Source organism: Ylistrum balloti, unplaced genomic scaffold (genome assembly GCF_031769215.1).
Source record: "Ylistrum balloti isolate Yb309-2 unplaced genomic scaffold, AGI_CSIRO_Ybal_v1 Utg371844, whole genome shotgun sequence".
In the NCBI taxonomy this organism is placed as follows: Eukaryota; Metazoa; Mollusca; class Bivalvia; order Pectinida; family Pectinidae; genus Ylistrum; species Ylistrum balloti.
The window spans coordinates 118,540-137,629 of record NW_026782914.1 but is presented as its reverse complement, the minus strand read 5'-3'; the positions used below and the strand labels follow the sequence as shown (position 1 = coordinate 137,629).

Sequence of the window (19,090 nt, the reverse complement as noted above, 5' to 3'; positions counted from 1 at the left end):
ATGGCTTCTCGTTTTATTTTCCTGACGCTTTTAATATTCTTGGTTGAAGAGAGTCGTTGTAGCACACGGCGTCCTGAGGTAAATACATTACAGCCGGGAGCCACAACACAGTGCCTGGTCCCGTTTCTAAATCCTTCAAGGGGATGGAAGAAAGAGTCATTTCCAAATCCCCGTGTAAACGTTACGCTTTGTGGCCGGGAATGCACTCAATCGTGGGTATGTGACCCCTCGGGAATCCTCAACACTCGCGATGGTAAGTAACCAGCTTCATTAAAGTTTAAGTACCACTAGATTCGTTTCCTTTTCCAGTCTTTTTATCAGAAAGAAAATATCATTTGTCAGATAAGTCCGATGAGGCAAAGTTTTCTTGTGTTATTATTAGATGTATTATATATCATTTAAGTATTTGCATAGTTTAACAATATCTTTTTTTTTTGTTTTGATTTCCATTGTGGTAAATCATAAAATGTCTTTGTGACATTGAAGAACATACTGTTAACTCGATGCTCATATTTATTAGTAGACACTGCTACTTGTTACATCTTTGTACTATAGCCTTATCACACTAAAGTTAACCGACAAATAATCATACATGAATATTACACCCTAGTACTAATATTTGAATATTTAGGTTTTAAATGTGTTACAACTTTCAGATGGCGAGGTAGTTCTATATTCTAACTTTTGTCTTTGACGTAACATAATTACAAGCCCATGCGTCACCTCGTGGCTATATATAAATCTAAATAGCATCCTGACCGATTAGACCAGACAGTGCGAGGCGACTGTGGGCGACACTGAGGATGTTTACCTCTATCGTAATCTCCCTATCACATACTTATTTTGATAGTCATATCCAATAGGTACTACTGCAATCCTCGTGTTATCCAGTGTGATAGTCATATCCAGTAGGTACTACTGCAATCCTCGTGTTATCCAGTGTGATAGTCATATCCAGTAGGTACTATTGCAATCCTCGTGTTATCCTGTCTGATAGTCATATCCAGTAGGTACTACTGCAATCCTCGTGTTATCCAGTGTGATAGTCATATCCAGTAGGTACTACTGCAATCCTCGTGTTATACAGTGTGATAGTCATATCCAGTAAGTACTACTGCAATCCTCGTGTTATACAGTGTGATAGTCATATCCAGTAGGTACTACTGCAATCCTCGTGTTATCCTGTGTGATAGTCATATCCAGTAGGTACTACTGCAATCCTCGTGTTATCCAGTGTGATAGTCATATCCAGTAGGTACTACTGCAATCCTCGTGTTATCCAGTGTGATAGTCATATCCAGTAGGTACTACTGCAATCCTCGTGTTATCCAGTGTGATAGTCATATCCAGTAGGTACTACTGCAATCCTCGTGTTATCCAGTGTGTGATATCCAGTCATATCCAGTCATATCCAGTACTACTGCAATCCTCGTGTTATCCTGTGTGATAGTCATATCCAGTAGGTACTACTGCAATCCTCGTGTTATCCAGTGTGATAGTCATATCCAGTAAGTACTACTGCAATCCTCGTGTTATCTAGTGTGATAGTCATATCCAGTAGGTACTACTGCAATCCTCGTGCTATCCAGTGTGATAGTCATATCCAGTAGGTACTACTGCAATCCTCGTGTTATCCAGTGTGATAGTCATATCCAGTAGGTACTACTGCAATCCTCGTGTTATCCAGTGTGATAGTCATATCCAGTAGGTACTACTGCAATCCTCGTGTTATCCAGTGTGATAGTCATATCCAGTAGGTACTACTGCAATCCTCGTGTTATCCAGTGTGATAGTCAGATCCAGTAGGTACTACTGCAATCCAGTAGGTACTACTGCAATCCTCATGTTATCCTGTCTGATAGTCATATCCAGTAGGTACTATTGCAATCCTCGTTTTATCCTGTGTGATAGTCATATCCAGTAGGTACTATTGCAATCCTCGTTTTATCTTGTGTGATAGTCATATCCAGTAGGTACTACTGCAATCCTCGTGTTATCCAGTGTGATAGTCATATCCAGTAGGTACTACTGCAATCCTCGTGTTATCCTGTGTGATAGTCATATCCAGTAGGTACTACTGCAATCCTCGTGTTATCCTGTGTGATAGTCATATCCAGTAGGTACTACTGCAATCCTCGTGTTATCCAGTGTGATAGTCATATCCAGTAGGTACTACTGCAACCCTCGTGTTATCCTGTGTGATAGTCATATCCAGTAGGTACTACTGCAATCCTCGTGCTATCCAGTGTGATAGTCATATCCAGTAGGTACTACTGCAATCCTCGTGTTATCCTGTGTGATAGTCATATCCAGTGATAGTCATAGTGTGATAGTCATATCCAGTAGGTACTACTGCAATCCTCGTGTTATCCAGTGTGATAGTCATATCCAGTAGGTACTACTGCAATCCTCGTGTTATCCAGTGTGATAGTCATATCCAGTAGGTACTACTGCAATCCTCGTGTTATCCAGTGTGATAGTCATATCCAGTAGGTACTACTGCAATCCTCGTGTTATCCTGTGTGATAGTCATATCCAGTAGGTACTACTGCAATCCTCGTGTTATCCTGTGTGATAGTCATATCCAGTAGGTACTACTGCAATCCTCGTGTTATCCTGTGTGATAGTCATATCCAGTAGGTACTACTGCAATCCTCGTGTTATCCTGTCTGATAGTCATATCCAGTAGGTACTATTGCAATCCTCGTGTTATCCAGTGTGATAGTCATATCCAGTAGGTACTATTGCAATCCTCGTGTTATCCAGCTATCTGTGTGTGATAGTCATATCCAGTAGGTACTACTGCAATCCTCGTGTTATCCTGTGTGATAGTCATATCCAGTAGGTACTACTGCAATCCTCGTGTTATCCAGTGTGATAGTCATATCCAGTAGGTACTACTGCAATCCTCGTGTTATCCAGTGTGATAGTCATATCCAGTAGGTACTACTGCAATCCTCGTGTTATCCAGTGTGATAGTCATATCCAGTAGGTACTACTGCAATCCTCGTGTTATCCAGTGTGATAGTCATATCCAGTAGGTACTACTGCAATCCTCGTGTTATCCTGTGTGATAGTCATATCCAGTAGGTACTACTGCAATCCTCGTGTTATCCAGTGTGATATCCCAGTGTGATCCAGTCATATCCAGTAGGTACTACTGCAATCCTCGTGTTATCCAGTGTGATAGTCATATCCAGTAGGTACTACTGCAATCCTCGTGCTATCCAGTGTGATAGTCATATCCAGTAGGTACTACTGCAATCCTCGTGCTATCCAGTGTGATAGTCATATCCAGTAGGTACTACTGCAACCCTCGTGTTATCCTGTGTGATAGTCATATCCAGTAGGTACTACTGCAATCCTCACTTTATCCTGTCTGATAGTCATATCAAGTAGGTACTACTGCAATCCTCGTGTTATCCAGTGTGATAGTCATATCCAGTAGGTACTACTGCAATCCTCGTGTTAGTCATATCCAGTAGGTACTACTGTTAGTCATATCCAGTAGGTACTACTGCAATCCTCGTGCTATCCAGTGTGATAGTCATATCCAGTAGGTACTACTGCAATCCTCGTGTGATAGTCATATCCATCCAATCCTCGTGTGATAGTCATATCCAGTACTACTGCAATCCTCGTGTTATCCAGTGTGATAGTCATATCCAGTAGGTACTATCAATCCTCGTGTTATCCAGTGTGATAGTCATATCCAGTAGGTACTACTGCAATCCTCTTGTTATCCTGTGTGATAGTCATATCCAGTAGGTACTACTGCAATCCTCGTGTTATCCAGTGTGATAGTCATATCCAATAGGTACTACTGCAATCCTCGTGTTATCTAGCGTGATAGTCATATCCAGTAGGTACTACTGCAATCCTCGTGTTATCTAGCGTGATAGTCATATCCAGTAGGTACTACTGCAATCCTCGTGTTATCCAGTGTGATAGTCATATCCAGTAGGTACTACTGCAATCCTCGTGTTATCCAGTGTGATAGTCATATCCAGTAGGTACTACTGCAATCCTCGTGTTATCCAGTGTGATAGTCATATCCAGTAGGTACTACTGCAATCCTCGTGCTATCCAGTGTGATAGTCATATCCAGTAGGTACTACTGCAATCCTCGTGTTATCCTGTGTGATAGTCATATCCAGTAGGTACTACTGCAATCCTCGTGTTATCCTGTGTGATAGTCATATCCAGTAGGTACTACTGCAATCCTCGTCTGATAGTCAGTCCAGTTATCCAGTGTGATAGTCATATCCAGTAGGTACTACTGCAATCCTCGTGTTATCCAGTGTGATAGTCATATCCAGTAGGTACTACTGCAATCCTCGTGTTATCCAGTGTGATAGTCATATCCAGTAGGTACTACTGCAATCCTCGTGCTATCTAGTGTAATAGTCATATCCAGTAGGTACTACTGCAATCCTCGTGTTACCCTGTGTGATAGTCATATCCAGTAGGTACTATTGCAACACTTACTATATCCTGTGTGATAGTCATATCCAGTAGGTACTACTGCAATCCTCTTGTTATCCTGTGTGATAGTCATATCCAGTAGGTACTATTGCAACACTTACTATATCCTGTGTGATAGTCATATCCAGTAGGTACTACTGCAATCCTCTTGTTATCCTGTGTGATAGTCATATCCAGTAGGTACTACTGCAATCCTCGTGTTATCCTGTGTGATAGTCATATCCAGTAGGTCCCTGTGTGATAGTCATATCCAGTAGGTAATATTGCAACACTTACTATATCCTGTGTGATAGTCATATCCAGTAGGTACTACTGCAATCCTCTTGTTATCCTGTGTGATAGTCATATCCAGTAGGTACTACTGCAATCCTCGTGTTATCCAGTGTGATAGTCATATCCAGTAGGTACTACTGCAATCCTCGTGTTATCCTGTGTGATAGTCATATCCAGTAGGTACTACTGCAATCCTCGTGTTATCCTGTGTGATAGTCATATCCAGTAGGTACTACTGCAATCCTCGTGTTATCCAGTGTGATAGTCATATCCAGTAGGTACTACTGCAATCCTCGTGTTATCCTGTGTGATAGTCATATCCAGTAGGTACTACTGCAATCCTCGTGTTATCCAGTGTGATAGTCATATCCAGTAGGTACTACTGCAATCCTCGTGTTATCCTGTGTGATAGTCATATCCAGTAGGTACTACTGCAATCCTGTTATCCAGTGTGATAGTCATATCCAGTAGGTACTACTGCAATCCTCGTGCTATCCAGTGTGATAGTCATATCCAGTAGGTACTACTGCAACCCTCGTGTTATCCTGTGTGATAGTCATATCCAGTAGGTACTACTGCAACACTTACTATATCCTGTGTGATAGTCATATCCAGTAGGTACTACTGCAACACTTATTATATCCTGTGTGATAGTCATATCCAGTAGGTACTATTGCAATCCTCGTGCTATCCAGTGTGATAGTCATATCCAGTAGGTACTACTGCAATCCTCGTGCTATCCAGTGTGATAGTCATATCCAGTAGGTACTACTGCAATCCTCGTGTTATCCTGTGTGATAGTCATATCCAGTAGGTACTACTGCAATCCTCTTGTTATCCTGTGTGATAGTCATATCCAGTAGGTACTACTGCAATCCTCGTGTTATCCAGTGTGATAGTCATATCCAATAGGTACTACTTGTGTTATCCTGTGTGAATCATATCTAGGTACTACTGCAATCCTCGTTTATCCTGTGTAGTCATAGTCATATCCAGTAGGTACTACTTGCATCATCGTGTTATCAATCCTCGTGTTATCCAGTGTGATAGTCATATCCAGTTACTACTGCAATCCTCGTGTTAGTGTGATAGTCATGTCCTTTTTTAGTAGATAAAAACTTGTTTAAATACTACTTTCATCTTTATGTGCACATTTTGAGAATTGACTCATGTCCTGTTTCTAATGCCTAGCTTTCTGACTCGTACCATTACAAGGAAGTCCTATAGTTACGAAACAGCCGTTTTATTTAAAATGTGCGATGTGCTGTCTCTGTGACCTTAAGTCTACATCTCCGTTGAAAGGAAAGTTCTACAGAATATGTGTAGCTTTATACATTCTTGTGTTGTGATAGTAGAGTCAGAGAAAAATATAAATAGGCCAAGTTCTATTTTCACTGAGGTATGTAAACACATAGATAAAGTGGTGTTGGTTTCTCATGATCCAGAAGAATGAATGGAGTGTAATAGAAAGCCCTGTCCGCGTTCTTTGTTCCGATTACGAGATAGTAACATCCTTTTTTACTCAACCCGATGAAACGTGCAAAGTAAATATTGGTTAATCCAAGTAAGCAATGTCACGTTTTAAAATGAGAACGAGGCTAATAACATCTAAACCACCAGAAAATACTACAGAATATCGAGCAGCCCTACCTCCATATCGTACAATAATGAAATATTCCACAATAAGACCATGGGGGCGACCACACTACTATAACAATTGATTCGACAGTCAAGGGCCTGTTCCTAGTGTCACGACTCCTGTCGTAATCGATATCGACAATAGGTAATCTTACAAACACAAAGTTTTAAGACACGAGGTAGATGATTAATGGTCGCCATCATGAGCTCACTGCATAAAATGCGTAATTACAACATAGATATACATTGTCATGTTTGTGTCTTGAACTGTAAAATAGTATCAGTAATATCAAACATTTATATATCGTTGGTTTTGATAAAAGACTATTTATCTTAATTGAAGCTGACCTCTGATATGTTGCTAACCGTTTGAGACTGAAATATACTTCGTATATGTGTATTGCAAATATTATTTACCATAATTTGATCAAATATATGACAATAGTATTGTAGTATTTCAATTCTAGCTTTTTTGTTACTATTTTCAGTAGCTCTAAGATATTTCTATAAAGACATCAGCTACCGGAAACATATAGTCTGTTTTATCGTCCACCACGTCGTTTGTATGTTACGTCGTCACAATTTATTGGTCAGCGTTATAATTATATTTCTATTGACAATACCCTTAAAATAAGTATGGAGTACCAAGAGTTTAATATCACTATAAAACCGAGGTGTTGAAAAGCAAAATACCTATGACATGCAGTATGATTTCACATTCTAGTGTTGTTCGCGAAACTAATAGATTTTAAATGTAGTAAAATTAACTCTGTTTTGATATTTTATTAATTTATTAATCATTTGTTATCATAATTGGGGTAAACAATTATGTTTGTGAATTTGTCAACTTATATCAAATGTATGTCTTGAGTATAAATGTCCTTTTCCAATAAAAATAAATAGTAGTGCGCGTAGCTCAATGGCCGTTTATAAAACAAGTCCGTAATATAACATGTGCGAATTAGAAAATTGAAAAAAAGTCATCCAAACTGTCAGTCAGAAAGTTTTCACACGGAAGTCGAAGTCCCAGTTATGCTTTGTGCCAATGGCGAATAGCAACATGGTGGATATAGTAACAAATATCTCGGTCACGCAGACGCATCAGCTCTTGTATAGATTAATATCTTAAATAGTCCGGCAAACCTGATAAGATTGTCCAAAAAATAAACTACACTGACGTGCCAGAAGTAGCCGGTCACTATGGCGACATGTTTACATTTTGATAATATGAATTACGAAAAGCCTTTTGAAGCAAGCGTAGTATTATAACTGATGTGATCCATTGGGTTGAAAACGTGACAAAATGCTTGGCGGCAATAGTTATTTAACATAAAGTTTAAGAAACACTTCCTTCTTTGAATATTGTATTTATTGTATTCCTAACTTTTTCATTATGTTTTGTTTTTCATTGTATACCCTTTCGGACAACTAATGGCTTGGTCCCGTTCAACCAGACGTTTGTCTGCGCACATGATCAAGTATGTTTGGAATTCCACTTCCATGTCACAATCCCATAACTGAGAGTATGTGTGATTTTATCTTTCTGTCTTTGTTATTATTATCATCTTTATTAGATGTAAACTGATGCCTCATTCGCTACAAAAATTCCACACTTACTTTTTGTACATAAGGCACCTTTGACCCGAGACAAAAAATCCGCGTAGGGATTGATTTATGCAAACTATGGATATAAGTAGGTGTTGTCTCCTTCCAAATTCTTTGTACCTCATGGAACAAGTGACTGGTCGATTTAACAAATGTTATACGTGACTGTGGTTTTCTTTTCACATACCACCAAACATTTTCAATAATATTTAAACTGGCGACATGCCAATTCATGCAGTTTATGCCATTCTGGGCAACTTATACCTGAGTGGACTTCTTGAGATTTCACAGCAATAATATTCCCATAGATAGAAGTCAGTGCCGCTGCCCCATCTCAACAAATACAGGCCCAAATCATTACTTCGTGTTTAGTAGGCGCGATCACGGCTGGACCAATACAGGCAAACTTGGTGGTCCTTGCAAATTACCGTTTTGCCTTCGTCCAAGAAGATGACGTTTTTCTAGTTGTGTTCAGTCCATTTCCTTTTTTCTTTTCACCTTTTGTCTCTTGGCCCGACTCGCATGTCTCACCACAAATATTTTCATTGAATTCAAGAGGGATATTAAAACCCACCTGTTTACGTCTGCATTTTAGACTCTCACGCAGACGTCCTGTATATACATACTTTCACCACTACTTACTTGATTTGGTTACTGTGTTACATATGTTGATTACTGTGTTATACATGTTCTGTAAATTTTGTAGTAAGATTATTATGTAATTGTGAAGCGCATTAGAGTATTTTGTCAAAATAGATAGTGCGCTATATAAATGTTATATATTATTATTATTATTATTATTGAAACTTGTCTATGGTACCCATGTCTGTGTAGATGGCGTTGAATAGCTCGTTTTGAGATAAAAGAACTTCTTTCTTGCTTAAATCTAGTTGTTCCTCCCAGGTTGCCTTGCATGTACAATCCGCTCTCCGCTCAAGATCACTTGCTGTAAGCACGGTCTCTCACCAAACGTGGCCCCCTTTTTTTTCTTTTTTTTCCCCACTGATCCAGAACTTGAAAATGAATAATATCTATAATGGAAGATTTAGGTACCATTCGCAATCATATTTTCCACATCAATTGAAAGCTAACGTTTTTTCGTCCCATTTTGAGTGAAGTTTTTGCGGGGAAAACCATGGAGAAGACAATAAAAAAAATCACTAAGAAAGCTTGAAATAGCGCATTTCATCATCAGGGACAAAGATAACGAAGGACTTTTAATATTCGGCCGTGACAGAGAATATATATACATGCTGTCGTTGTGACCGAACACTTCCGACACGTTTCTGTAGGAAAAAGGAAACAGCATTATCAAGTATCTTAGGAAGTTAGATCTCCATAAAATTAGTTTAAATGAAATTGATATTGTCACTTAATATATTTTGTCAAGTTTGCTTACCACAGTAAAATACCTGATATTGCCACGCTCGGTCCAAAAATGCTTTATCAGAATTCATGATATCAAAAGTGATTTTCCGTACAATATTGCTTTCCAGCCTATTTAGATTGGTCCTCACTATACAAAATCTCTCTAGAGGTTTAAACCTACAAAAAGTCTAGAGAAAATATGTATTGTAGTGGCCATTGCAAATATGCAGGAAAGTAAAGTTGTTGCATTGAGACAAATGACTGGAAATACTTAGTTTACAAGGTTTGATTGCTTTGACCCAAATGGAAGTTTGTAGAAAAACCTCTCCATTGATGTACCATTGAAGACTATTAACTGTATATGCCTAAACGCTGACCCATACACGGGTCGCTAACTTTCGTGTCTTATTTAGGGAGGATTTCTTTCAACCGCCACCAAGACAAAATCAGATCACGGATAAAAATAGTCAGAAACCTTCAGACTAAATAAACATCTCATAATACAAACATACGATATTTATACATACATATCACACTGGTGTAAGCCAGTTATACAAATATTGCTTGCTTTGACACAGATGAAGACAGCAAACAATATTTGAATGAAAAAAAAAAAAAAATACAACTTGAAAACCCATACCTGCCAACCCTTACTTTTTATGCAGGAACGAGAAAGATATTTTTGCCTAGTAATGCAAACTTTTCTCCAATGTTTTTGTTTCAAAAGCCGACATACTTGATGAAAAGATTGATATAATTGCATCTAACGGAATATGTGGATGCAGAACATGTTTGGCGGGGACAGACGGTTACAAAATTGGAGTGGCGCTGGTACGAAAGATGGAAATCGGGTCTTTGTAAGTAGACATGTCTGTAAAGCACTATTACCATTAAACTGCGATAAATTTGACTCAAGTAAACATACGTTTTCTTTTTTAAAATTCTGTGAGATACAAATTTTCTCATGAATTATTTGAGACGTGATTAAAGGTTTTATATCAGTTTAAAACTATGTTTACCAAATATGTTGCGAAATCGTTCCCTTAATTTTCATATTAACAAGTTTTCACTAAATTGTGATTTCAGGACACCAAAATTAATTTATTTTGTTCATGTGGAATCAAAGCAATTATGTTGATATAAGATGACAACAACGTTATTTCAATTTACATTATTAGAAGAAATAACAAATATATACCTAAAATACTTACATACAATAACTAAAGCAGGGTAGCAGGTTATAAAACGAGACACACCTAGTACTCATTATTTTGACGTGTGATCGACCGTGCACTTCGGAATTCGGAATTTGGAATATACACCTTGTATGAATCTGTATGACAAATATATGTTTATAGCGCTGTTGTCGACAATGTCGATAAAGACAACCTAGCCATGGAATTCTCGGCTTACCTCAGGTCAGTATCCTGGAAGTATGGCAAGTGTGATGATAGCATCGTCATCTTCTACTCACAAGAGGATAGGAAGGTACGTTACTACATCTTGAAGAACTGGAAATTGACATTTGTCTTTTCAGTCAAAATTTTCATCATCTAACTGCATTTATATAATTATAAAACTGAAATGGTTGCTAAAATTTAAAACATATCCAATTGTCCTTTTTACACAATTTGATTACATTGTTTTTCTTAATCCATTAAGTACACTTAATTTGTCATTTTTAATCAATAGCTAGTTTTAACTACAATGTCCTTGTTACCCAATATATAAGTTAAATGCATTGTCCTTTTTACTTAAAAGTTTGTCTAAAGTACATTTTATTTCCAGTTTAAATCGAATATGATGTCTTTTGGTATACCAGTGCATGGTGAGATGTCTGTTCACGTGAAATATGGTACTAATCTATGATAGAAGACTCAAATTGCAATATATACAAGTATTTATTCTGTTTTCAAAGGTGATGACATCGACTGGTGAGAGAGTGAAACAAGTCCTGTCCATTAACTGTACTGGCGCCATCTTTAACGAGGCTAAACCAATGTTGAGAAATGACCATGTGTTTGAGGCGCTGGAGCACATGGTTACTCGATACGGGTAATCAATTTTGACATGAATAATATCGTACAATGTAATATTTTAGTAACTTATGTATACTTGAGTACATGTTTAGGATTGCCGTTGTTAATTAATCATTTGTACAATTTATGTAAATATTGTATATACTTTCTATATATAGAATATGGCAACTCTTGCCGAAGGCAGCCAAAAATGGTGTGATGTGTAAATGGAGTGGAAAGAGAGGGGTGGTTTACTGCATACTAAGCCGTCAACATTTCTAGGATATCCAGATCCTTTTTCTGTGCATATACTGATAAAAATATTGTATTTTGCCAACAGACAAGTTTTGCGGACCGGCGAGTGCTACCCATCACCAGAGCCCGTGGAACTGAGTATAGGAATGGTGATACTAATCGTCATTATCTGCTTCTTTGTTCTGGTCGCGGCCGTCATTGGGGGCGTGTGCGGTTGGCGCAGGACTCATGGCGGTTACCACAGGGGAAGATCTAACGACCCGGACAGTAGCCGTGGTGATCCGGAAAAGATCGATGACGAAGGAACTAATGACCCTGACAAGAGCTCTGGCGATCCGGAAAAGTTCCGTGGTGGGGAAACTGGAGATGGAGGTGGTGTTGCTGGCGGGTCTTTCTAAAGAACATTACATCAAATGAAAATGTCGGAGAAATTGACTACTAAGCATTTCTAGATATTGTGAAATAATACTAGATAAGATTGTATTACACCAAAAATAACAAGATGCTCCTCTTAAAATGTTTTCAGGTGGGAAATTCACAATCCCTCGATCTATGATACGAAACGGTACATTTTTCTTTACAAGAATCGAATGGAAAACGGCAGATTTCAGTATTTAAAGTGGCAGTTTCAGGCGTCCCCGCTCGCTAATACATAGTAAAAACCAACTTAGATTCAAAGACGTAGTCTGTTTGAAGGATTTTTTTTTTATCTTTTTATGTATACATTAACACGAACTAGAAAATCGTTACATCTATTAAATGATGATAATTTATAGATATAACAGAATATAAATTATCTAGGATCTAGTATCACCTGTTCACAGTATGTTAAATGATCGTCATTGCCAACATTCTCCTGTCATCTGACCCTAAACACAACAAGTTCATTTAGACATACCCTGCCACACAATTGTAACATGATTAACATTTGCATCCTAATCTAACCTTTATAATGTTGACAAAGTTACTTATTGTTAAGTACACAATAATACCGTTAATATGTTTGTGTTATCACCTAGTTAAAGTCTATCATGTGAACCTAATGCATGACTCGAGCTGCATGTTGGTATTTTATTGTTGATTTTGTGTACATGTAGAAATTAATATCATGTTAAATATCCTACATCAAGTGTATACACCATGTTTATATAGTACATCTTATTGCCATTTCATGTGAGATTTTCTTAAAGGTATCGTAGAAGGTTTTATTTTTGATAGCCTAGAGGAGACGGGTGTATTAGGACAAATGTGATGATTATAAGTTTTGTACATGTTTGCTAAAATAAATCTGATCCCATCCAATTTTCCATGTGTTTAGGATGTACCGTCGAAACTCGATATTTCGAAATTCAAGGGACAGTGGAATTATCCAAATTCTGTTTTGACCACGTGTAGTAGATCAAACAATAACAGTATGCCTCTCACCACTGGTCTATACATAATTCACTTATGGTCTATACATATCAATAATTAAATTAAGCTCGTCTCATTATTTTTAAACATCTGACATATGTATAACTGTACAAAATGTTGTATAATTTAATTAACATAATAATAACTTTTAATTGTTCATTCGTCCTTTTGTATGAAATTTGTTTCAATCTAGTTATAATTTGACATCATCTATGAAAACATTAATAATTCATTACGTCAATTTGTGATAACAAAAAACCTGTTTGTGATTGGCAAAGATGTTCAGTCTGATAAAAGCCGAAAATCTAACTGATTGTAAGACATGACGTTAGTTGTACAAAAGGAATGACTTAAGAGCTTAACATTTGTATTTAAATGTTAGATTTAAGTTTTCATTGTGCTGTGTTAACACTGATGAATGAAAAATGTATAAACATGCTTACTTACGACGTTACCGTCTGTTATACTAAGACATGACATCACGCTCGCTATAAGGCTAAGACTAGTACAATTGATGAGATAATGAAATAAAGTCAGAAAGTTCCTGATCAAAAACTTCTGATATACAAATGTTTCGGGAATGTTTAATCCGAAGTATGTATTTGTGTTGAAAGTAAATATGTCTTATGAGTAACGAAATTTTTCAAATATATATTGTGCGCGTACAACCACGTCACTGACTGAGTTTAAACATTTTAATTCCGTGCAATATCACGTAGGCGAAACTCTCCATATAATGTGTAAATAATAGTTATGTGTGTTTAAAAACATAATTGATTTGAAACTCTCTGAGCATGATTGCACGTTTTAGCCTTGCGTGACCACATTACCACCCGGAGATGGCCTCAGTTTTATGCGTAGCATTTAATTCTTTGGAGTACGTAAAGGAATTATGGTATCACAAATCGAACAGCTCGTAACTGACATGGCCTGCTACATGCATGCTAACTTAAAAGTGCAAAATAAAACAACAATTTCTACCTTATATCAGAAGAGTTCCACAAACTAAGGTAGCAGGAAACAGTTAATTTGCATTTTTCTTGTGATTATTGGTTATGTCTTAGGTATACAGGTATAGCAATTTGGTTATGAAAAATGCAATATTACATATATATCTATATACTAAATAACAATTACATTAACAGTAGAGAGATAAAATTTGTGTAAATGAAAAAATTTCCTCCGATTTCTGACATGTGATTGCCATGGTTACCTACTGAAAAAATGCTAACAATGCAAAAATACTGCTAATTCCAACTTAACACTTCAACTTTACAGAGGAAATTTTGATCAAAACGTTTATAATGGGGTAAACTGATGAACCATACCGAGAAACTGTGTACTGCGACCTAACTACACGAAGGGAAATAACTATGTCTTGCTTATGATAGTTGTATAGACGGTACTGATTGTAACGTCATACTCCCCGTCTGGTAAGGTAACTCAAAGAATCACCTATTAGGAAATGAGAATGTAAATACAAACATATGACAATAAATCTACACGGGGGGAAAACTAATAAAGAGTATACTTAGTCTAAGCTAGTAAAATCACTAAAAATTATCCATCGTTAGGAATCAACACCACCATTACGTTGACCGGACGCGTTTAGATAGTAGATTTACCGTTCTGGGTTACGACACGCCATGCGAATTTTTTTTCCATCGCCACTGGGAATAACCTAAGTAACCACACTAAGAGGCCAATAAGTCTTTGCTACTTTTTTGTCCCTAAGGAGAACCACATCATCGGGATGAAAATTTCTTTGTTGGGTTATCCACTCACGACGGTTTTGCGAAATCTCTGACTTCCAACGTCTCCAGAACATTTCGGCCAATATTTGAACCCTTTCCCTCTGTACATGTTTTTGATATCCGTTGAATCAGAATTTCAACAATTGAATCACTTTTGTAAGTAGAACAGATGGACTCAACGGGTAGGAGTTGTCTGGATCTGGCGACACACGTACCAGAGGTCGCGAATTCATTACTGCCGACACGTCCGCTTTAAAGGTTGTCAAAACTTCGTGGGTGAGACCACCACCTGGTAGGTCCCTCAACAAAGCATCGAGGATCTTTCTTGTTACACCAATCATGCGTTCCCACACTCCTTCCATGTGGGAGACTGTGAGACATTGAATTTCCAAACAGAATCGTTGTTGGAAAGAAAGTTCTTCACTCCATCATCCATTACTGATTCAATGAAATGGAATCCTCTGTTTGATCTGTGCACTTTCACTTTTCCTCGTATGGCTATGAAGCGACATAAGGCGTTGATAACGGATGACGAAGTCGTCTCTTCGATTTCCTCTATGTGGACAACCCTTGTTGTCAGACAAGTAAATAGTACAACCTAACGCTTGGGGTTGGTTTGTCCACCTCTTGTGGGACGTGACGTAACCTTTCAAAAGATTTTCCAAAACAGTCAATACCGACAGATGTAAATGGTGGTCTCGGAACCAGACGATCACGGAGTAACTCGGACATCTGCTGATAACTCAGACCTTCTCAAAGTCTTCGACATTTAACATATTTATGAATGACCGATGACACCAAACGTTTCCCGCGCTGCGAGGGCACCTTCAGTGAGGTGACGACCCTTCTGTTTGACTTGGAATCAGCAATATACCTATATGATGGGCATCTGAATAGGTCGTTTCTGAAGTAAGCTAATATCAGAATTGTCCAAACGTCCACCAATCCGTAAAACACCCTCCTAATCAATGTATGGATTGAAACTCAAGATAGGACTGTCCTTGTTTAGAGCTTTATCCACGAAAAACAAACTCAATTTCCTTGCTGAAAACTTCCCGCTGCACTTGTCTGATAATCAGCATTTCAGTAGAAACTCATAAATATGTAACCGTGTCCTTGTTATTAAGCATATCAGTTCCACTGTTGGAGCCTGCAAGCCTTCGAGCAAAACCTTTCGAAACATGACAGCCCACACTAAGCTTTCTCAGTGCGATAACTTATCGAACCGAGCCATTCCAAGCCTCCAATTATGCTGAATTGAAAGTTTTAGACTTTCCACACCTAGGAGAATATCTGCATCATTCTCTGGTGATTGTAACTCAAACACCATGCCTGTACCAGTGCCTGATGTGTCGGTGGAAAGCAATTCCGGGCCTTTAATCCATACGTTGTTCTGTAACAAATGAGTCAGGGCAGACCTGGTACCTAAATCTGCTGGATTGTCATTGGTCGACACATAGTTCCATTGATCTGGCTAAGTTGACCGCAGAATTTTCCACATACTTTATTGTCAGAATGGAACTTCATCTGTTGTTCTAAATGTTCCGATACAGTTTCTGCTAGCTCTGCAAGCAATCACCACTGAACAGAGTTCCAGACGTGGTATTGTGTGTCCAAGTTTAGACAATATTTTGGACATTCCGATGATGCAACCCACATGAACATCTCCGTTAACATCCACAGCCTTCAAGTATGCCACAGCACAAATGGTCATTTCTGAAGCATTACAGAAAATGTTCACTTCCTGCCTCAGGGTACTTGTTAGAAAAGCTGGTACACATGTACGAGGGACGAAGAAATCCTCCAAATGTTTAAGCGATTGACACTACTTTGTCCACTCTTTTTGTACTCGATCGTTAGTGGTTCATTCCAGTCAGTAGTGTCTGACATTATATCTCTCATCAGTATCCTACCGTGAAATAAACCCTAGATGGTAAAACAGACTGTTGATTGTTGATAATACGCCTCTCCAAACATTATCATGGATAACAAAGGTGAAAATGTCAGAGTTCAAATTCCAGGTCAAACCTAAGCCCTGTTGTAAAGGTAGACCCCCTTGACTTCTATCCACATCTATGAGGTCCTTTTTTGTTTAAATCTTCTTTTGGAAAGGCGTTCATGACTTCTCTGCTATCAGAGGCAATCTTGTGAAGGCGCAGATTTCCTCCGGCAGCTAATGCTTTCTGTGATCGTTGCATCAAATCTATAGCACTTGAAGCAGTTGGGAATGATGTCAACCCATCATCAACATAGAAGTCCTTGTGAACGAATTCAGCCACATCTGAACCGTAGACTACTTCCTCCGATTTTCTTTTACGGAGACCGTATGTGGCAATCGCGAGGGAGGGGCTTTTCCCAAACACATGAACGTACACTCTGTTTTCTACCAGTTCTTCGTCCGGGTTGTTGTCATTGAACCAGAAAAACTTCAAGAAATAGCGATGCTTCTGTTCTGGTCCGAATACTAAAACACTATTTAACGAAAGACCGTTACACTTAGCAGACGAATAAAAAACACTCGAATATGATCCTTTTTCTTTGATTAACACACTCCGGAAATATGAAAGTACCAACTTTCCTCATTCGAAGCTGTCACAAGAGCTAGCTCCGCATGGCCGTTGTCAAACATTCGCTTCATAAATGTCAAGAAATGTTCCTTTTCTCTCCTCAATCCTGATCAATGCAATATTCCCATTGTATGGAAGTTTAGGGCGGTTTCTATTTAAACGGAAGAGGGGCAATACCATTGTCTTTACTGTTATTACTAAATTTTGCTTCCATTGTGTGCAAGGAATGTTTATTGCATCACCTTTAGTTTGGTGAAATACGCACGAGCTGATCTCATTATGTTGGGTGTTTGTGGAATAAAGAGTGTCTTTCAATGTAAACTGATTACCATAGTGAGGAAATACGAATTGTCTCGCATCCTTTAGAACAAAAGTTTTCTTTGATCAGTTTCGGACAATGTACGGTATGTCTAACCGACGACAACCGATCCAAGATGAAACTTCTGAGCGTACGTTGAGCCTCTCGGACCAATCCTCTGCTCCAGTACCTGATGGACTTCAGGTAAGTTTCTGTGACTGGTTATCTCCGTAGAAATGCCTAGAAAATGAGGATGATTCTTTACGGTGTAGGGATTTCCTCTCTGACGTTAGGTATCTGACTGCATTCTGTTAGACATTGTAATTCAATCGATGATCTACCACCAATGTGTTTGATGATGACTCCTTCAGCGTCCTACGACCAGATGTTTCAATCACTCCTACACAAGATGAAAAGGAGTAATGTACTTCTGTATATTTTTTTCTTCGTTAAAGTTGTCAAAAAATTCTGGTGCTGCTAGAGACTTGTTACTTTGATCGTCTATCAAAGCATACTTTTATAGTCTTTTTTCGTATTATCCTTTGGGTGTACTTCTATAAGAGTTACCAACGTACATGACTTCCCAAGTGACTTGACTTCCCTGCAAACCTTTGAACATGCAGATTTAATTTCTTGCACCTTCTGACTTCCTGTATCGTTCATGCCGTTCTCCTTTACCTCCCCGCCATGCGCATGTAAGACTGTTGGATGGCTTCTACAACCACACAGGTTACATCTCACATTCACTTTACAGAGTTTGGCGTGGTGTTCAGAAGTCTCAACATTTACAGCACAAACCCTTGTCTCTGATAAACCTTTTTCTCACATTTAAAGGCTTTCATTTGAAGCTGCGACACAAGTACAGTAAGTTTCTATCAGTATTGTGAAATGGACGTTTGTATCCTTTCACTTTCGGTGTCCTTCGACTTTTCTGGTTTCGAACCTCCAACCTCAGTTTGCATGATCTAATGTAAGGAGATTTCACACTGCTACTGTTGCTGAAGACCTTTGCGACATTGCTTGTGTTGTCTCTGGTTGGATGTGTCCTCGACATGAGGCTGGTTTATCAAGCATAGAGCTCATTTCCTACACAAAATCACAAAACACAGAGAATGGAAGATAGGCCACACTGTGTAACTTCATGTACCTAGTTGCTTTATGAGTCTGTTTCCCTTGTAGATGATAGGTCAGCTTCTGTACTATTGGATTAACCCCAGTTGAAGAGTTAAAGTAGCTGAGAAGTGATGCTGCATAGCAGACGATTTTTCCATTAATATGTCGCTGAGGTCATAAAGTTTCTTATAGTCTTTATTTCCAAGTTTTGGGAATGCTTGAAGTTTTCTTTTAAGCGTTGATTACACCATTTCTGGGGAGCCGAATCTTTCATCGAGCCTTTCCCATATTTTCCTTACACCA

The 19,090-nt window shown here is 38.3% G+C and overlaps 1 protein-coding gene across 1 annotated transcript; it reads left to right on the top strand.

The window, feature by feature from the left end:
- Nucleotides 1–12,040, top strand: LOC132563740 (uncharacterized). The gene is made up of 5 exons (XM_060228490.1): nt 1–253; nt 10,097–10,226; nt 10,728–10,857; nt 11,288–11,424; nt 11,728–12,040. Exons 1-5 carry the CDS (start codon nt 1–3, stop codon nt 12,038–12,040), a joined length of 963 nt encoding a protein of 320 aa, XP_060084473.1.
- The last annotated feature ends 7,050 nt before the right edge of the window (nt 12,041–19,090 follow it).